The following is a 22,096-nucleotide window of genomic DNA, read 5'->3' as shown; positions in this document are numbered from 1 at the left end:
TTCGAATATATAGCAGAATAGACATTTGACCATCTCGAATGTTTCAACCTGGGTGAAGGGGTTGTGTTAATATGAGTTTCCTGCAAAAAACAGATGTCCACGTTATGTCTAACTAGCGTGCTATGCAGCAATTGGGCTTTTTTGTAATCCCCAAGGCCTCGAATGTTCCAGGTCCACAATTTAACCCCCCCCCCATGACAATTGTGTCGTGATAGCTGCATGGTTAACCCTAGGCCGCACTCCGTCCTCCTGTTAAGTCCCGCACACTGTGCACACATCGATCCCTCGTATCGAACAGAAAGTATTGGACAGTTCACATCGCACCATGTTGCAACTAGAAACAGCAACTTCCCAAACACCCCCCCCCCACCCCCCACCCTCACCAACCCCCCAATTAGGTTGTGACATATCCCAAATGAAGACCTGTGAAATAAGGTGAAAAACTAACTGCAAAAAAGGTGGGAGACACCCCATGAGGGCATGGCGCTCCCGGCGTACACCCCTGTGTGAACAGGGTGGCCGCATGTGAGTTTGCATCTCCTGCACCCGGAGGGTACCCACCTCCCATTGTCCACCAGCAGTCTCCCAGTAACATCTATGTATACCGCAGGAGCAGCAAGGGCGTGGGGAGATATCCTACCAAGTCCACTCTCCCGCCACAGACAGTGTGCGCCATACAGTAGTGAGTGCTGGGGATATCTAAGGCCCAAAGTAGGGCGTGGGCAAATTGCAATTGTCATATAGTACTTACAGACACGGCATAATTAATCATTGTCACTTAGTTGAGTAGAGTCTTCTTCCAATCTCGGCGATTTTCTCCTCGCCCCCGGACCATTGATATGTTTAGCAAATTTGAGGGCGGATTTCGCATCCGTGAAGAAATGCGTAGTGTTGTCATGAAGCACTTTTAGTTTCGCCGGGTATAACAGGGAGTATTGCACCTCAGCTTGCGCCAATAGTCTCTTTGCTGGGATGAATTCTTTATGGGCTGCCTGAACCAGGGGGGTAAAATCCGGAAAAAAGGAGATGGTGTTTCCTTTGTGCGTAATTTTACCCTTTTCTCTAGCCAGGCGCAGGATGAGATCTCTATCCTGGAAATTTAGCAGTTTTGCAAGGATCGGACGTGGCGGTGCACCCAACGGAGGTTTCTTGCCGAGCGACCTATGTGCCCTCTCGACCGTGAAGACCGACGAGAGATCCGGGTCGAAAAGTTTGTGCAGCAGGCCTGTCACAAATACCTCCATCTTGCCAATGTTCGTCGTCTCCGGAATTCCAGTAATCCGGATGTTAGACCTACGGGAACGCGCTTCTAAATCATCCGCTTTAGCTTGTAGGCTGTCCAGCTCCCTCTCCAGATTAGTGATATGCTGCTTGGCCTGCTGTTGAAATTCGCAGCATTCGGTTTGCCTATTCTCCAAGCAGTCCAGTCTTGTTTCGTGGGTGTCCACCTTGGCCTTCACCGATTCTAGTTGGGTGGACATTGCATCCAGCTTGGAGTCGATGCTTTTTAGGCTAGAGCGAACCTCCATTATTAGCGCTCCAAAGTCGATGTTCGCTGGGGCAGACTGCGACAACGGTTCCCCGCCATCCGTGTCAGTCGCCATTTGCTTGGGCGGGCGCTTATTCTCCAAGCTTATCTTGGGTTGTCTGGCTTCGTTCTTCCCCATTTCGGCAGCAGACGTAGGGTACACCTTTCAGTGCTAAGTCGCTCCCCTCAGAAGGTCCTGCGCGCAGTGTTCAGTGGGGAGAAGTTCAAGCTCCGACAGGCACTCCACCGGAGAGCTCGCAGTATACAAGATGGCGGGGTCCCCAATGCTTCTCTCCTTCGTCACAGCACCGAGTGCGCTCCACCTGATCTGATCTGCCTGGGCAGCCGTGCAATCCAGGCGTAAGGAGTAGAAATGTCCGTTTGAGTCGGGTGTTGAAGCCTGAGCAGCCGCGTGGCTATAGAGCAGTGGGTTATCGGCCCGGCAGCAGAGCGCCAATGTCACCAAGATGGCCGACCTCGTCCGGAGTGTTAGCAGAGTTACCGCGTAATAGACGATTCCCAGTTTTCCTCCGCTCAACTGCCTCACCCCGGCCCAGGCCGAGTCCCCAAGGCTGCGGGGATTCACCGATGAGCGCCAAGTCGACAGCCCTCTCGGATGTAGGCGGCCACGTCTCTGCCCGTCTAGTACACAGCGGCCCTTCAAACCGCGGTCTGTAGTAGGTCGCAGCGCCCCGCTCCGGAGCCGCGGGGTCCAAAAGGCGCGCGCTTCGGGCTAACTTCTCACAGCGGAATCTCCGCAACGCAGCAAGCTGTGCGTCTCAAACTTCGGTGGCAGGATCTCGAGAGTGTGTATCATCGACTCCCGGGTAGGTTAGGGGCCCTCAGGGTCTCGGAGCAGGATTAATTCAGGATTAGATGATGCAGCCGGCGGAGCTCGCTCACAGAGCGGCCATTTCGCTGCCCGGTTGGCCACGCCCCCCCCCCCCCCCCCACCTGTTTGGAATATTTAATTTACTTGTAAATCCTTTGTAAATTGGTATACTATGTACCCAGCCAGGGCCAGTAAATTAAATGCTACTGCACTAATTGTGCCACTCACACAAGTAGCACCTTAAACATCTCTCAGGTTTTACAGCCACTTCTACTTGACATGTAAACCCCTTTGCCAAGCCTTAAACTCGCCTTTTATTGCACATAAGTCAACCATAAAGTAGGCCCTAGGAAGCCCATAGGCAGGGTGCTGTGTAAGTAAAAGGTAGGCCATGCACTTTTAAGTTTTCCATGTCCTGGTAGTGAAAAACACCCCAAATTCTTTTTCCACTATTGTTAACATTGGGAATTCCTTAATACGCCTTTATGCTGCAATCCCTGATTAGAAAGGAGTAGCTGTATCGTGTCATTTTTATATTTTTGGAATGGTAATTACAAATCCCCTTTACTGGTAAAGTTGGACTTGACATTACTATTTTAGAAATGCCACTTTAGGAAAGTAGACATTTTCTGCTCTCACAGCTCTGTGTGCCTGCAGGCTGCCTCCAATACACATCTGGGGTTGGTGACAGCTACACTTTGTGCATTCCCTCTAGATTGCCACAAACACAGGAAGGTTAGGTGTGTCTGAGTACTCATCTGCACTCTGATGGCTCTTCCGGAGCCTCAAGGGAGGGAGGGGCTAACACCTACACCTGAATAGAAGGATCCTGTCCCCACACAAAGGGCTGTTTACCCCCAACAGCTAGTCTGGAGCCAGGGTTGAGAAGAAAGGGCTACTGTGCACTTCAGAGACCTTTTTTTAAAGTTACACCCACTTTATAGGCACAACTGGGTATAAGTACTGGGTGTCTTACCCTACAAGCTCAGCCACGTCTGGACCTGTAAAGAAAGAACCTCTGTCAAAAGAACTCTCACAACCTTTGCGCCTGGAACCCAATCCCCACTGAAGACACCATCCGCCTGATGAACTCCATCCACTCAGGATCGCCAACGACCCCTGTCCCCACCACATCTTCAACAAAGCAGACTCCATCATCGCACCCCATCTCCGCGATGTCATCAACTGTTCCTTCAACTCCGCTACCTTCCCGGAAAGCTGGAAACATGCCAAACTCAGTGCCCTTCTGAAGAAACCCACAGCAGACCCCTCTGAACTTAAGAACTACCGCCCCATCTCGCTCCTCCCATTCCCTGCCAAAGTCATTGAGAAAGCCGTCAATAGTCAGCTCGCCACCTTCCTTGAATCCAACAATTCCCTCGACCCCTCACAGTCCGGCTTCCGAGCCAAACATTGCACCAAAACCGCCCTCATCGCAGCTACAGACGACATCCGAACGCTACTGGACAACGGAGAAACAGTTGCCCTCATCCTACTTGACCTCTCCGCCGCCTTCGACACAGTCTGTCATAGCACCCTCATACAACGCCTCAGCAACGTCGGAAGACAAGGAAAAGCTTTGGACTGGATCATCTCGTTCCTCGCCGGAAGAACCCAGAGAGTCCGCCTCCCCCCATTCAAATCAGAGGCCACCAAAGTCATCTGCGGCGTTCCACAAGGATCATCACTTAGTCCCACCCTTTTCAACATTTACATGAGTCCCCTCGCATCCATCGCGCGACAACACAACCACAACATCATCTACGCAGACGACACCCAGCTGATCCTCTCCCTCACCAAAGACCCAAACACCGCCAAAACCAATCTACACGAAGGAATGAAAGAAGTAGCCGAATGGATGAAGAACAGCCGTTTAAAACTAAACTCGGACAAAACGGAAGTCCTCATCTTAGGGTCCTCCCCCTCTGCCTGAGACGATTCATGGAGGCCACCGGCCCTGGGTACAGCACCCATACCTATAGATCACGCACGTAACCTGGGCTTCATCCCAGACTCCTCCCTCTCGATGACCAGACAAGTCAACGCCGTCTCATCTTCATGCTTCAACATCCTACGCATGCTCAAAAAAATCTTCCGTTGGATCCCCACCGAAACAAGAAAGACAGTCACCCACGCACTGGTCACTAGCCGACTGGATTATGGAAATACCCTTTATGCCGGAACCACAGCCAAACTACAGAAAAAACTCCAACGCATCCAAAACGCCTCAGCCAGACTCATACTAGACATTCCCCGTCAAGCTCACATTTCCGGTCACCTGAAGGAACTCCACTGGCTCCCCGTCAACAAGAGAATAACGTTCCGTCTCCTCACCCACGCACACAAGGCCCTCTACGACCTTGGACCCGAATGCCTCAACACACGACTGTCCTTCTACACACCTACCCGCCATCTACGATCATCCAATCAAGCCCTCGCCGCAATTCCGCGCATCAACAGATCCACCATGGGAGGAAGATCCTTCTCCTACTTAGCGGCCAAAACCTGGAATTCTCTCCCCACTCACCTCCGCCTTACACAGAACCACCTCTCCTTCAGAAAGCAGCTAAAAACCTGGCTATTCGATAAGTTATGCTCCCACCCTCCCTCAAGCGCCTTGAGACCCTCTGGGTGAGTAGTGCGCTATACAAATTCCTGAACTTGAACTTGAACTTGAACCTGGTGGTGCTACAAGGACTGTCACTCTGCTGGACTGCTGCTCTGGATGAACTGTTTTTCTGCTGTGCTGCCCAGCTGCCTGCAGCTCTCTGACCCTGCTGAGGGAGAGCTGATCTTCAAGAGCTTGCTTGCCTCCTGTGGCTGAGACTCAGGGTTATCAAAGCCTCTACCCTGCTCGTGTGTCTGGTTCACTGGAAGTGGACCCAGATACTTGCCCTAGAGAAATTGACGCATTTCCAGTCTACAGAACTAGAGCATCAACCCAGTTGAGGTAGTAGAATCGTCGATTCCCACTCTAAATCACCTTATCGCATCCGCAACTACCACTTCGGAACCAACGCATTTTTGCCACTGCGTGGAGAAGATCGACGCATCGCTCCTCTAGTGTGGATTAACCTGGTGCATTGTCTTCGGAAACGGCACACTCGGAACTGGCGCTTCGCTCAACGGACCCAACACATCCAGCAGTTCCGTTGAGAAATCCGAAGTAAAACCCCCTTTGTGTGGGGATCATCTCTCACAGGTTGGGGTGCACATCTCCATCATTAAACAATTCAAGGTCTCTAGGACGACAAACACAAAAATCTCCACATCCACTATCTAGAGCTTCTAGCAGTATTTCTAGCGCTGAAAGTCTTTCAGTCTCATCTCACAGGCAAAGTTGTCCTAGTCCGCATAGACAACACGACAGCTATGTACTACATACAAAAACAAGGGGAACACACTCTCTACAACTGTCACACCTGTCTCAGACAATTTGGAAATGGGCAATCCATCACAAGATTCACCTTGTGGCAGTCCACCACCCGGGAGTGAACAATCAAATTGCCGGCCTTCTCAGCAGAAGAAGAAAGCAAATACACGAGTGGGAACTTCATCCTCAAGTTCTCCTTCCATACTTTCAACAATGGGGGTGCTCACAAATAGATCTGTTCACCACAGTAGACAACGCACAATGCCTAAACTTCCCCTCCAGGATCCCAAACCATCATCCAAAGGCAATGCCCTATGGATGAATTGGTCAGACACATTTGCCTACGCTTTTCTGCCTCTCCCACTCATTTAGTTTGTGGTTCAGAAACTCAGACAAGCATCACTAACACTGATTTTGATAGCTCCCACATGGGCCCATCAACCATGGTACAGCACCCTGTTAGAGCTCTCAGTAGTTAAGCTACATCTCACCTCCAGTCTCCTCAGTCAGAACCATGGAGAAATCAAGCATCCAAATCCCAAGGAGCTCAACTTAGTGATTTGGTTGCTGAAGTCATAGAGTTTGGATATTTAAATTTACCACCAAACTGTATAACTATTTTGAAAGAAGCAAGAAAACCTACTACCAGAGCTTTCTATGCAGCAAAATGGAAATTATGTGTTGTTTATTGTAATAAGAGCAAAATTCTACTTTAATATGCTTCTTTTCAGAACATTGTCTGTTACCTTTTAAACCTACAGCAATGTGGGCTAGCTTACACATCTGTCCGGTTGCATCTTGCAGCAGTAGCTTCGTATTTGCAAAACCGACCGCATTTGTCTTTGTTCAAAGTTCCTGTCATCAAAGCCTTAATGGAGGGATTGAAGAGAATTATACCACCAAGAATTACACCAGCACTAGTGTGGAATCTTAATGTTGTACTTAGAAGACTTATGGGTCCACCCTTTCAACCACTACAAAAGTGTCCTTTACAGTTTCTCTAATGGAAGGTTGCATTCCTCATTACAATCACTACATTAAGGAGAGTTGGTGAGCTTCAGGCATTAACCTTAGAAGAACCCTTCTTTCAGCTCCATAAAGATAGGGTAGTTCTTTGCACCAATCCCAAATTCCTTCTTAAAGTGGTTTCTCCTTTCCATATTAACCAATCAATTGAGTTATTTGTGTTCTTTCCTCAACCTGATTCAGTAGCAGAACGAGCTCTTCATACACTTGATGTCAAAAGAGCTTTATTGTATTATATCGAAAGAACAAAAGATTTTCGTAAAACAAAGCAACTGTTTCTTTCATTTACGCCTCCTCACAATGGCAATCCCATTTCTAAATATGGCATTTCCAGATAGATTGTTAAGTGCATTCAAACTAGCTACGCAAAAGCTAAAAGAAAGTTATCTATACCCCCTAGAGCGCATTCCACTCGCAAAATAAGGGCATCAATGGCCTTTTTAGGTAACATTCCTATAGCTGACATTTATAGAGCAGCAACATGGTCTACACCACACACATTTACTAAACACTATTGTGTGGATGTACTAGCACGCCAACGACCCAATGTAGGCAGTCCTAAAACACTTTTTCAGAGAACTGCAAACTCTACTGGTTAGCCACCGCTTTGGGAAAATACTGCTTTATAGTCTATGCAGAGCATGTGTATCTACAACACACATGCCTCGAACGGATTATGTTATGTATCCAGTAAGCATCTGTTCTTGGCATGTAGAGCTGTAGATTCACATGCGCTCACCCTCCTCTCGGGTACCCTCAGTTGTTACAGTTCTCAATATTCATGTTATCTACGCATGGACATCTCTTTACTACACTCACTCCATTCGCCACCTATTGCACGAAAACAATACAACAATGGAGTCGATGCCCATGCACACTATCACCGAAAGTTGGAGTCACCTTACCTCGTGCATGGAAAGACTTCTTCAAAGAAAAAGAACTCGCAAACATGGCAGGAGTATGCAAAGCATGTGAATCTATAACTCTACATTCCAAGCACAGATGCTTACTAGTTAACTCCATGGCTGCTATGCGTTTTCCCCCTCTGTGCTGAAAATTCTTTTTTTACATTGTTTTTTGACGAGCTGGGCTCGTCATCAGTGTTTGAGGAGGCTACACCATGACGAGCCCAGCTCGTCATGAGTGTGGAAGGGGTTAAGTAACATAATCCTTTCCCTGGTAAAAAGTAGAGAGGCATACTCTAAAGTAACACCTGAGGTTGAGTGAGGCGTTTAGTAACATGATTGACAAAGTAGGACTAAGAGAAAAGGTGTCTGACTATCAAAGGAAGTGCAAGCAAAGGCACAATGATGAGTTAAAGAGAAATGGGTGGATTTTCAAGACAGGTGACTAGGTGAGAGTGCATCTGGATGCCAATGTGAGAAAAGAGTGTTTTAAGTTGTGAAGACCCAAAGATATCAAAAGGGGAATGGCAATAATGGATGGCTGAATGATGGCAGAAAGTGGAAAGCGAGGAAGAGAACACTGTGCAATGCAATGGTTTGAGCACAGTGTGTGGTTGAAGAAAACTCCGGGATCTGAGCTTGCAGGGGGGCAAACCATATGTGGTAAAGAAAGGTGAAAGTAATGTTCGGGGAGGAAGGAAATCTGTTTGGCATAAAGACTGTGTGTGTACTTAAGAGAAAAACGTAGACATTTACAAATAAACTACTTTTAGTATGCGTCATGAATAAGGATGTGAACCTAATTGTGTTGTTATTTAGTATTGTTTACCATATGTTGTGTTTTCAAATGAGCAGATTTTACCTGGTAACCCTGCTTCATTGTTGAGGTTCTGGGCTGTACTAGGTTCTGAGTCCCAACAGAACCTCAGACCATTGTGTAACCTGCCAAGGGTTGCATGTACTGACCAAGTTGTCTCAATAAATTACACTTAAAATATCTATTGAAGTGGACAGCCTGTCTTTACAAAACCACAGGTGTGTGCAATTCTCTCTGGTCACTGCCCCATGCCCTCTTTGTGATGTCAACACTGTGATACTCTGCACCACGCTTTATCCCATGTGTATTACTTCAATGAGGAGGAGCGTGGGGCACGGTCTCAGCTCAGGTCAGTTCCTTTTTAGCATGCCAGTCTTTGGATCCCACTCTGTCCTGTCAATGCTAGCGACAGCACCCGGGTCAGTACCAATTTTGTGAGCTTCTTTAAAGTGCATCCATCTTGCTTGGCCAGGCTCCTTCCTCTCAATGATTAATTATTTAATATCCTCCCATACTTCTGTTTAGACTATGGTAATGCCATATATTTGGGTCTTCCACAATATGTATACACAGAGACAAACAAAAGAAGTAACAGGAAACAAGAAAGCAACATCTTAGGACCCTTATAAAACCATTATCTATAATAAATAATACATTTCTTCTTGCAGCTGTCTTCTCTTATCTCAATTTTGTTTTTATTTTAAGCTAAGATATTAGTGTACTGTCTATGAATCACCTTTATGGGCCACTATTCTTTATCGCATAGTCATAAGTAGATAGGAAAGAAACGAAGCATACAAAAAATTCGTATTGATCTATCATGATTTAAAGTAGCTGAAAGAAACAGTTTAGTATGAGATTCCTTACCTTAGAATATCCCCAGGCGTCAGACTGGATCCAGAAACTTTTGCATAGCAATACCCCTGCGCGTCGGTAGGCGTCGTCCGCAGCTCCGCGTCCGTCGTCGGCGTTGTTAGCTGACGTCAGTTCTTCTTTTTTCAGCGCCAGCTAGCGCAGATCCGGAGAAGCTCTACCCCTTAGTCATTTTTTGACTAAACTTCTTTGATCTTTTGATCTGTTTTTTCTCGAGTCGTTCGACTCCTACAGTGCCGGTAGGGATGCCCAGGTTCAAACCCTGCGTCGACTGCAGCCGACTGATGTCGGTTACCGACCCCCATCGCCGGTGTCTTCATTGTCTAGGCCCCGACCACGACAACGGAGCCTGCTCCGATTGCCGGGCTCTGACGTCCAAGGCTAGTCGGGAGCGGTCCCGCAAGTGACTTGAGCTTCGGCAGTCGGCCCCACGCCGTTCAAGGTCCCGGACCAGGAGGAGGTTGAGGGACCGGTCGCGGGGTCAGAGTCGTCGTAGCTCCGAGAGACTGCATCGGTCTTCGGGCTCAAGATCCTCAGGTAAGAGGCATGAGAGGTCGGGAAGGCGTCATCGCTCTTCAGACCACCGATCCCCCCCGACGCTTGCGCGACGTGGCCAGGGGTTCTGGTGACTCCCCGGAGTCGCTGGCGTCGCTGCCTGCCCCATACGGCCCGGTCCCTGGGCATGACGCGACGCCGGAGGAGATCAGGCGCTACCTCATGGCCATGAGGTTGCTCCCTCCTCTGTCGGGTTCCGCAGCCCCGACTGGGGAGCCTGGCAGGTCGGGTGCGTCGGCCACGACGACGTCGGGCGCTTCGGCCCTGGCGCCGCAGAACCCCGCTAGATCCGGTTCCCGATCCGGGTTGTCGCTGGTCGACCTCGCCGGCGCCGGCCCCTAGGGTGTAACCCCGGCCCCGCCTCAGGGTGATTCCGTTCCCTATCCTACCCTTGATTCGGTTCCAGCACCGGAACGGCGCTGCAGGGCGCCGCTCTCGACTTCGCTTTGAGATTTTCACTTCAATGAACCGGCCCCTTCCTTTGAACCTGAATTTCAGGAGATGGGTGGCGAAGTGGATTGGGAGAGGTCTGTGGACCCTCTGGCACAGGAGTGCCAGTCTCAACAGGACTGGACATGTGAGTTTGGGGGTGCCAGTGGACTGGACACTTCGCCAGACACTGGCTTTGTCTCCCCTCCAACCGTGGCTACGGAGTAGGGGGCTACCTACAGTGTAGTGTTGATGCTGGCGGCCAAGGCATTGGGCCTAGAGCTCCCCGTCACGGCTGTGAGGACTAACTCCTCACTGAGGTCCTTAAACCGCAGGCAAGCTCGGCTGAGCCTCTGTTGCAGTTTAATGAGGCCTTGTGTGACGTTCTTTTGGGCAATTGGTCCAAGCCTGCTACAGGTTCGCCTGTAGATAGGAATGTGGCCAGACGCTACCGCCTGGCTCCGGGCGACCCTTGCTTCCTGTCCACCCACCCGACCCCGAGAGCCTGGTTATCCAGGCCTCTACTTCCCAGACCGCATTCCCGACGGCTCCGCCTGATCGGGAATCCAAGAGGTACGAGCAATTCAGTAAGAAGGTGTTCTCTTCCCTGAGTTTAGGACTGCGGTCAGTCAACACCGCATGCCTCTTTGGCTACTACACCCACACTCTATGGGACACGGTCGCGGACGTGCTGCAACAATGTCCGGAGGGGGTTTGGACTAAACTCGCCCAAGCCCTTGCGGAGGGTCGAGATGCGGCACGGTATTCCATCCGGTGTGGGCTGGATACCACGGACTCACTGGGCAGAGCGATGGCAACGACGGTGGCGGTTCGACGCCACGCCTGGTTGAGGACCGCCAACTTTTCGGCTGATGTCCAGGCCACCCTTCTGGACATGCTGTTTGATGGCCATCACCTCTTTGGCGACAAGGCAGAGCATGCGCTTGAGCGTTTTAAGGACTCCAGGGCTACGGCCAAGTCCTTGGGCCTCTCGGTCCCACGCCAGCAAATGGGTGCCTTTCGCTCCTTTCGTGGCCAAGGAAGGGGCGCTCCCACACGTGCTGCCAGCCACGCACCGCAGACTAACACACAGTGCGGTGGCGGCCATGGAAACCGCTGTGGCGGCGGTCAGGGACAACGGCGAGGCCAGTCCACACCTTCCCCTGCAGCATCCGCCTCAAAACCCTCCTAGTCCGTGCTTTCAGGCCCATGTGACGCCAGTGGGGGGCAGGGTTCGCCATCACCACTTCCACTGGCGCACTGTCACGTCAGACATGTGGGTGCTGCAAATTGTCCGAAGGGGCTACTCCCTCCCCTTTGAGGCGACCCTCTCCAGCCATGCCACCCCAATACCACCGCGTGTCGGGGGATCACTTGCAACTTCTACAGGAGGAAGTTACGGCCCTGTTGGCCAAGGGGGCCATCAAGCGCGTTCCTGGGCCGGAAGTAGGATGTGGTTGTTACTCCCACTACTTTCCGGTACCCAAGAAGGGCAAAGGGGGCCTGCGCCCTATCATGGACCTACGGAACGTCAACGGCTTCCTCCGGAAGGAGAAGTTCAAAATGCTGACATTGGCTCAGGTCTTGGTTGCCCTGGACCCAGGAGACTGGATGGTAGTGTTGGACTTGCAAGACGCTTATTTCCACATCCCCGTCCTGCCGGCCCACCAGCGCTACCTGCGGTTCACGGTAGGCCACGAGCACTTTCAGTTTACCATGCTCCCCTTCAGCCTTACCAGCGCCCCACGGGTGTTCACGAAAGTGATGGCGGTGGTCGCAGCTAATCTGCGCAGGTTAGGGGTTTCAGTCTTCCCCTACCTCGACGACTGGTTGTTGAAGGCGGGCTCGCCCCAGACAGTCGTCAGCCACCTCCAGACTACGGCGGACCTCCTGCACCAGCTGGAGTTTTCCATCAATGTGCCGAAGTCACACCTGTGCCCCTCTATAAGCTCCTCTTCATTGGAGCGGTCCTCGACTCGGCGCCTTTCGGGTTTATCCCCCCGAACAGCGGGTCTGGGATATTCAGGCTCTGATCCCAATCTTTCAGCCTTTATCCCGGGTCTCGGTCAGGTTGACACTGGGGCTTCTGGGGCTGATGGCCTCCTGCATCCTTCTGGTGCATCACACCCGGTGGCAGATGCGGGCTCTGCAGTGGGACCTGAAGTTTCAGTGGGCCCAGCATCAGGGCAATCTGTCCGACCATGTCCTGATCTCGGAGGGCACTGCGAGACAGCTGCAGTGGTGGCTCACGGACCGCGATTGGGTCAGCGGCAAATCCCTCTCCCTTCCCCAACCGGAGCACGTAGTTGTGACAGACGCATCCCTCCAGGGCTGGGGAGGCCACATGGGAGAGGCGGAGATCAGAGGCCTCTGGTCTTCGGCGGAGTTCCGGCTCCATATCAACCTTCTGGAGCTGCAGGCGATTCGTCTAGCACTGAAGGCATTCCTCCCCTCTGTCCGGAAGAGTGTAGTGCAGGTGTTCACGGACAACACCACCGCCATGTGGTACTGCAACAAACAGGGCGGGGTAGGGTCGTGGACCCTCTGCCAGGAGGCACTGCGCATCTGGCAGTGGCTGGAACATCAGGGGGTGACCTGGTGGTTCAACACCTGGCAGGTTCTCTGAAAGCCAGGGCGGACGAGCTCAGCCGAAGGTGCATGATGGATCACGAATGGCGTCTGAACTCGGACGTGGCGCAAGGCCTCTTTCTGCAGTGGGAAGAGCCTTGGTTAGATCTATTCTCCACCGAAGAGAACGCGCAATGTCATCAGTTTTGCGCGTTGGAATTTCCAAGGCGGCACTCGCTCGGGGACGCTTTTCGGCACGAGTGAAGTTGCGGTCGGTTGTACGCCTTTCCGCCTATACCACTTCTGCCCAGAGTGCTGAAGAAAATCAATCGCGACCGGGCCCAAGTCATCCATGTGGCTCCGGACTGGGCGCGAAGGTACTGGTATCCCGAGCTACTCAGTATGTCAGTCGATCCTCCGATTCGTCTGCTTCTTCAGTATGAACTTCTGTCCCAGCAGCAGGTGACGGTCCTCCACCGAACCTGTCCAGTCTCCACCTCCATGCTTGGAGATTGAGCTGCGACAGTTGAGGCCATTTGACTAGTCTTCTGAAGTCTGTACAGTGATTCTGGCAGCCAGGCGTCCCTCCACAAAGTCGGTATACGCCTGCAGGTGGAACAGATTTGTGGCATGGTGCACAGCAAAGGCTGTGGATCCTCTCAATGCCTCTCTTTCTGAGGTTCTCCTCTTCCTTCTTTCTCTTGCCCAGCAGGGCTCTGCTCTGGGCACTATCAAGGGCTACCTTTCTGCCCTTTCCGCCTTCTTAAGGCTACCTGATCAGCCATCTTTGTTCAAGTCCCCCATTGTAAATAGGTTCTTGAAGGACATCACTCATATGTTACCCCCTGTTCCTTTCGTGATGCCTCAGTGGGACTTGAACCTTGTACTAACTTATCTGATGTGCGCTCCCTTCGAGCCACTTCACAACTGTCCTCTCAGTCTTCTTACCCTTAAGGCTGCTTTCCTGGTTGCCATCACCTCTGCCAGGAGAGTGAGTGAGCTCCAGGCTCTTTCTTCCAAACCTCCTTTCCTCTCTGCCCATCCGGACAAGGTGGTGTTGCGGACAAGACCCTCTTTCCTGCCCAAGGTAGTCACAGCCTTCCATATCGGGCAGTCCAACACCTTGCCCACCTTCTTTCCGCCTCCGCATCCCTCCAAAGAGGAAGAGCGGCTCCACCGTCTGGACCCAAAACGTGCGCTTTCCTTCTATCTGGATCGCAAACGCCAGTTCCGGGTGGATGACCAACTCTGTTGGTTACGTGGGAGCTAAGAAGGGACGGGCGGTGCAGAAACGGACCATCTCTCGGTGGGTCGTTTTGTGCATCAAGGCATGCTACTCCTTGGCTAAAAAGGAACCTCCTGTTGGGCTGAGGGCCTGTTCCACTCGGGCCTGGCGGCTACTGCTGCCCTGGGCCGGGGAGTCCCCTTGCAGGACATCTGTCAGGCAGCTACATGGGCCTCGCTGCACACGTTCGCAAGACACTACTGCCTGGACAGCCAAGTCCGGAGGGGTTGCTTCTTTGGCCGTTCCGACCTCCACGACTTTCTGGTGTGATTATTGGTTCGCAGACCCACCACCGGGGTTGGTTTTGCTGGGGTATCTATTCTAAGGTAAGGAATCTAATACTAACCTGTTTCTTTCGGTAACAATATATCTGTAAGAAACAGTAGTTAGTATTAGATTCTTTACCGACCAACCCATCCTCCCCGTTCTGCGAACCGATATCTAGGGTTAAGATCATCCCCTTTCAGAGCCCTAGTTCCATTGGCACCAGTGTTGGTTCTATCATGGCTCTGCGTATCTGGCGCGGAAAAGATGTGTATAAGAACTGACGTCAGTGCGCGAGGGCGGCGTCTTAAGTACTCCGGCGACGTCATTCCTGCGCTAACTACGCCTACAACGGACGCGGAGCCGCGGACGACACCTACCAACGCGCAGGGGTATTGCTACGCAAAAGTTTCCGGATCCAATCTGACGCCTGGGGATATTCTAAGGTAAGGAATCTAATACTAACTACTGTTTCTTACAGATATATCGTTACCGAAGGTAAGTAACTTGTTCGACAAGGCTACTATTGCTCTTTGAACCAAAAAGACATTCATAAGTGGCAAATCAAACAATAACACTTGCGATCTGATAATAGTATAGCGCTCTATTATTTAGAGAATTCTATTAAGAGTGCTTGCTATCTTAAAAATTTACACTTTCTCAGGTGATTGCCTCATGATTTTGTGCAGTGGTCAATTAATAAAGTATGGATTTAATTATCTGTAGTATCATCATTAGCATCAGAAAATTAGCCTCCTCCTATTGAATATTGAAGTAGAGTATCAGAATTTATTTTAGCCATATCTTATTTGATTACATGCATGGAACTGACCCAGACTTAATGCGAGAATATATCACTAACACACTTCATCTGCTGTGAATAATGCCATCAAACTTTGCTCACACCTCACCTACTTCGACACAATTATGTATTCCAACATTCCAGATGTTTTTGGAAAAGAATATGTTTGTATAATCCGAACACGCTCCAGTTCATTAATAAGCAACATAGCCACAGATCACACAAAGCCTACAACAATCGATAAGTCAGATTCACGGTCTTCATCCATCTTAATTAAGTATTATTGATGCGGTCACTCATTACACAAATTAACTCTAGAGAATTACTCTGTCTTCCAACAACATCCACACAAAGGTATAGTGCTTCTAATTTCAAGTACCCTTACAGCTTAGTGTTCCCACGGTGCAAAGCCTACAACACGTAACTAAGACTATACTCATCTCATAGAAAGTATAAAAGATCCATATATTATTTTCTATTTTCTCACCTACAGATATTGAATTAATTTCACACCCTCATCTAACCTGGTTTACCTCTCTTTTTTTCAAGATCACATGCTGTATATAGAAGTGGTGAAACCGTTTACTTGATCCTCATCAATTAAATCACAGATTGCTTCTGATGGTGTATGACATCAGTTTCTGTTTCCCAGTGCACACCAAATAATATTTTGAAAACAGAGCCATTACCCGCTTCCATATTTTTCCAACTGCATTAGTTTATTTCATTGCTCTTCCAAATGTCTTGTGTCCACCCCTTTTTTGAGTTTTGTTCTGAAAAGGTGAAGTTTCCAGATTTGTGTACCCAAAGAGTGCTTAAACGTTTGAGGTTGCTTATAGTCATATGCCTGTGAATATAGTTTTCCGGTTTTTAGAAACCAAAACTATAGAACTTGATGTAAATATGCAAAAAGAACAATTGATGGACAGAATGCAGAACAATGTCATACATTCAGCCCAGTACAGAGATCTGGGCCTAAATCCATGTTTTTTTGCCCCCCATGCCATTCCTGATTAAACCCAGCCATATGCAAATCAGTATTGATCCTGCTCCCAATGGGAACGTCCAGCCTGAACTGCCAGGCCAGGTCCTCCCGAACTGGAAACAAGCATCCTAGAACGATGGATTCAATCTAGATCTATTGACTGGCGTTGAATGTTTGATTTGCTCTGCATTCCGTCCATCATCTGTGTGTCTTTTGCTTTGATTTAAATGTGGGCAACAAATAAGAGCTCACACAAACAGGAATATGTATTTTTCTCCTAGGCACCACAACCCAAGCCCAGACAGATACATCCTTCAACTGAGAAGAAAGTTTCTTTCGTGGACACACCTCCATCTTCAAATATTGTGAGTCTGAATTATATCCGACATTCATTTGAAACTCTGCTTCTTGATTTAATCCAGAAAACTGTGAGTTTAAAAATGTCTTTAAAATTATTTTCTTTTTTTTGTGCTTTCTTAGGTCCTGATTTAGATATCGGCGGACGGGTTACTCTGTCACAACGGGGATGGATATCACGGCCGCCAAAATCTAAATCCCATAGGATTTTGTGGGATTTATATTTCTGCAGACGTGGTATCTGTCCCAGTTGTAACGGAGTAACCCGTCTGCCGATATCTAAATCAGGACTTTAGTTTTACAAAATGGCTTACAGTGCTAAGGTGAAAGTTGAACGTGCAAAGCTGTACTCCATAGGCGTGCCGAAGGCGCGCCTAAGGCAAGCCCGTCTGCGCCCGCCCGCACCTGTCCGTCGCCAGGAGCTAGGACCCCTGCTCATTTTAAACCTGACAATCCTGATAGCTCCTCTCGAGCCTTACCTATGCTCACCTATACTAGAGAATTCCTGTTGAAGCTTAGACCAGCCCCCCAATTATGTCCCCTTGGAGGATGGCCGAATGACCTTTTTCTTGCTATAAGTGTAAGTACCAGCCGAGCCCCCTGCAGAATATAAAAACAACAGCTAATTCTATTACTACCAGACCACCTTCTATCGCCGAGACACGGCCCTACACGAACCCCCCCGCCGAATCACTTCACCATACTACATGGATAGGCCTCCTAGCAAACGTTAGATCGCTCCCCCGACATGCCACCACCATCTGGGATCTCTTAGAGGATACTAACCCAGATCTGGGATTTCTCACGGAAACCTGGATTAAACCATCTGCGGTTCCTGCGATAGCTCTAGCTCTGCCACCCAGCTTTCGCATTCAAAGACTTAATAGGCTAGAACGAGCGGGCGGAGGTATAGCCATAATTCATAAACAACATATACCAGTTACCATACTTGACCAGTTCTGTTCGAAATTATTCGAATGTCTTATTTTTAAAATGTAACTACACCCCCAACAGAGTTGGAAAGGAGCACTGGTTTATAGGCCCCCTGGACCAATAAACAACTTTAATGGTCGCCTTTTAGAATTTATCGCCCCCCATATTGCTGCTACCCGAAATTTCCTACTTCTAGGAGATTTTAATATTCATAGTGAGGACTTAAACAACTTTGACGCCAAAACTTGCCTAGACGACTGGGCCTCTCAGGGGCTTCTCAAGTGCAACAGTGATCCCACTCATCTAGCAGGACACACTCTTGATTTAATTCTTTCCAACTCTCAATTCATTGAATATAGAGATACTCTACTGCTTACTTGGTCGGATCACTCTGTAGTTAATTTTCATCTGACAAGCCCCCCTATTTCACCTTCTTCCCTACTCCTTACAGGTAGGTGGTACAGACCCTGGCATAAAATCAAAGCTCATCACCTTGCCTCTTCTTTTTTGACATGGGACATTGACACCCACAATTTCATTGTCGAACAACAACTAAACCATTTTAACAACACTATCTCCAGCGTATTGGATAAAGCAGCACCTTTAAAGCCGGCTACTCACCCCCACCCCCCCCCAAACCTCTACTGCTACTACAGAATGGTACTCCCCGGCCCTACGTATTGAAAAGAGAGAATATAAAAAACTGGAGCGCACCTGGCGACTCACACATCGAGAACAAGATAGAACTAAATACAAATGCGCATTAGCAGCTTACCATAATAATATTAAAACAGAGCGCAAAATGCACATCACTCATCTATTGGAGAAGGCTGGATCCAATTCCAGGGAACTATTTAAAATAGTAAAAGCCTACTCTAGCCCATCAGCATGTGACACTGTGGAATCCCCCTCAAAGTCCATATGCAATGATGTTGCGGAGCATTTTATCCTCAAAATTGATGCAATTCACCAGAAAATTATTGCTGCTAACATTTCTTCCCTTCCCCCGACGGTCTGCCCTCCTGACACTTACACCACATCTGCCCAACTCCACACCTTTCCCCAGCTTCATATGAAGGAAGTGATATCCCTTATAGAAGCAATGAAATCTGGCTCACCCTTGGATACCATCCCAGCCACGATTTATGCTAAATTTGCGGAACAACTAGCTCTCCCGATCTGCTCTTTTCTGAATTGCTCCCTTAGGGAGGGCCGCCTTCCATCGGCCTGGAAAGATGCGCAAATTAAACCCATACGTAAAGACCCCAAGGCCCCAACCACCGAAATCACTAATTATCAACCCATATCTCTTTTGCCTTTTCAGTCGAAACACATTGAAAAGTACATTAATAGACACCTGTCTAATTATCTGGAAACTCACCAACTACTGGATATTTCTCAGTCTGGGTTTCGGGCTAAACATAGTACTGAGTCCGTCCTTATTGAGGTTACCGATAATATGCGCATGGCTACTGACAACGGTCAAGCAGCATTCGACACCATTTCACATCACATCCTTTTGGAAAGGCTCCTAGACATAGGCATTCAGGGGCCAGCACTGAGGTAGATCACCAACTTTCTTACAGATAGAACTCAAACAGTTACCATGGAATCTTTTACATCTGCCACTACCAAAGTGAGCAAGGGGGTCCCACAGGGATCCTGCCTAAGCCCTACCCTTTTCAATATATATGTCACCCCCTTGGCTAGACTCATGAGATCCTTGGGGTTCACTCCAATCTCATACGCAGATGACACCCAGCTCCTTCTAACATTTGATAAAAATACACCTAAAACTGACCTATTGTTTTCCGAAGGCATGAAATCTATCGCTGCCTGGATGCGTAACAACTTTTTACAACTCAACAGGGGCAAATCAGAGATCATGTTGTTTGGAGGAGCTCCCACTCTCTGGTCACCTAGTTGGTGGCCAGAAGAACTGGGAACCGCCCCCTCTCCCAAAGAAGTGGTTAAGAACCTAGGTGTCAAGATTGATCACAAACTCACACATAACACACATTCCAATACCACCGCAAGTTCCTGCTATTATGTTCTTGGCATTCTGCGTAGGATTTTTCCTCTTTTACCCTCCTCTACAAAAAAACACTCATGCAGGCCCTAATATTGAGTAGGCTTGACTATTGTAATGCCCTCCTGTTTTCGGCCAACGAAAGTGCCTTTAATAAACTCCAGGTAGTGCAGAATACTGCTGACCGACTCACCAACAATGCCCCATCTAGAACACCCTCTGGACCCCTACTCAATCAACGTCACTGGCTCCCCATAAAGAAAAGGGTAAAGTTCAAAATAGGTTGCATTATTCACAAAGCTCGTAATGGCAAGAGCCCCATGTATCTCACCAACAAGCTCTCCTCCTATATCCCGTCACCTACTCTCAGATCTGGCACCGAACATTTGTTCACCATTCCCAGAATCAAAAAGGCTCTTAGTGGTGGCAAAGCATTTTCTTATCTTGCCCCCTGATTCTGGAATAGCCTGCCGCCTCAGTTATGCTCAGGAAACAATCTGATTCAATTTAGAAAGATGTGAAAAACTCACCTCTTCTAAATTTCTTCCCTCCTGTTCTGATGTTCCTCCATCCCCAGCGCCGAGATACCCTCATGGGTGATTCAGAGCTATACAAACCAATAAATATCAAATATCAAATATAGTGGTGCAGCGGCAATCTCAGAATTTCAACATGCGTATTAAGTGTACCCCTGTTAAAATTATTTGTTCATTTTCTTTTAATTTAGTTATTTGAAAAAGAATGTTATACATCATTTTAAATTTATATAGAATTTAATAGCATTCAGGTTCTCACGTACTATGTAATTGATACCCAGTGCGCCTCAGTAACTAAAGATATTTGTTTTACTGCATGCACAAAGGCATAAATCTTGTTAATTTATGATGGAAAATATAAAGTAAAACAGATCAAATCTAAACCTTTAAAAAATAAACCCTAACAAAGCCTAACATTAGTAATTAGTATCTGATTGGGCCTTTGAGTTATTAATTAACTGGGTATGTGTATGGGAGAGTGTGTGACTGCCCAAAGATGTGTGAATAGTTGATTTAGTAGGTATATGACATTAAGACTACATGTAATAACAGTTGTTTGGGTGAATGAGTATCGGTGTGGGGGTGAGTGAGTATCTCTCTTAATGGTACATGTCCAACAAAGTAAAAAAATAAAAGGCAATGTCTATGTCAGTTGTTGTTTATAAATAAGTATACGTAAGACTCAGTGATTGTATGCATGACTGTATGGATACATGTATACTTGTAATAGTGATTTTATAACACACTAAGTATAAGTTACTATCTATATGAATAGATAAAGTGGTGTTTGTATAAGTGTATAGCTAAGTACATGTAAGTATGATCCATTGTTTGCATAAGTGAATAGGATGACTTCATAAGTGAATAGGATGTGTGCTGGTGTGTAATGTTGATATAGGTGTATAAGTATATTTGATAGTGTTCTATTGATCCTTGACTCCATGTATGAGTGAATCTGTAGGTAAGTGAATAGGATGTGTGTATAGATCTAGGAATCACTGAGTGGGTTTTTAGAAACTTGTATTGGTGTGTCAATGGATTCAAATATGGTACTCTGTAGTTTACAGTGAGTGATGAAAGGTTATACTAGTGTATGATGAGGTGTATTGTCACGTGGATGATGTCATCAGTGATGTCACTGACCATGTCATGAACGATGTAATTTTTGACATCATCAGCAGTGGATTGCGGGCGCGCGAGATATAGTTAGTACAGCTAACTATATCGGAGGAATTTCAATGGTTTTGTATGAGTGAAATGTCCAGCTAACTATAACACCCCTAAAACCTACGGTTTTTTAAGGGAATTTCTAAGGTTTTTTAAATGCTAATTCCTAACTATATCAGGCCTGAAACCTATGTTTTTTTCAGTGAATTTCTAAGGTTTTTAAATGCTAATTCCTAAATATATCAGGCCTGAAACCTTTGGTTTTCCCAGTGAATTTCGAAGGTTTTGTAAATGACAATTTTTAAATGTATTAATTTATATATTTTTTTATATTGATTTACTACATTTTTTAAACTATTTATTTTTAGATATTTTATTTTTCAAATTACATTGTAATTACATTATACATTACATAACAAATTTTCCTTTGTCAGAATGAATTACTTTAGTTTAAATACTTTGCAAATAGGCAATAGACTTTTAAGTACTGTAGTTGCAGTTGTTGCAATGTGCAACACAATTTCAAACACAATGCAACATTGACCTCAATGTGTTTTTCTAGTTAAATGCAATTAGTTACTTTATGGATTACTTTTCTAACCACAGGACTGGATCCTAGATTCAGTAATTGGACATCTCCTGTAAACGGTTGAGTAAAAGTGTTTTAGTAACCGTAGTGATTTTTAAAGAATATTTTTGTGTTTTAAAAGTTGACACTTAAAAACGTTTTCACATAGAATCACCAATGTTATCCTATGAGAGGAAATTCACTTAGCAGGTAAGTAGTGTTATCATTAACTTTTCTTACTCAGTGGTGGATCCTGGTTCCAGC

General features: G+C 47.6%; 1 protein-coding gene across 4 annotated transcripts in view; it reads left to right on the top strand.

Annotated features, from left to right (window-relative positions):
• RPGRIP1L (RPGRIP1 like) overlaps positions 1–22,096 on the top strand; it is a 1,159,147-nt gene that overhangs the window by 761,519 nt on the left and 375,532 nt on the right. For all 4 annotated transcript variants that reach the window (XM_086945185.1, XM_086945184.1, XM_086945187.1 and 1 more), the window contains exon 19: positions 16,524–16,607. In XM_086945185.1, coding sequence (XP_086801311.1) covers positions 16,524–16,607 — 84 coding nt within the window. The remainder of the gene's footprint in view (positions 1–16,523; positions 16,608–22,096) is intronic.

This window comes from Lissotriton vulgaris, chromosome 12 (assembly GCF_964263255.1).
Source record: "Lissotriton vulgaris chromosome 12, aLisVul1.2, whole genome shotgun sequence".
NCBI lineage: Eukaryota > Metazoa > Chordata > Amphibia > Caudata > Salamandridae > Lissotriton > Lissotriton vulgaris.
Note: the sequence above shows the minus strand (reverse complement) of the source record. Positions and strands in the feature narration are given on the sequence as shown.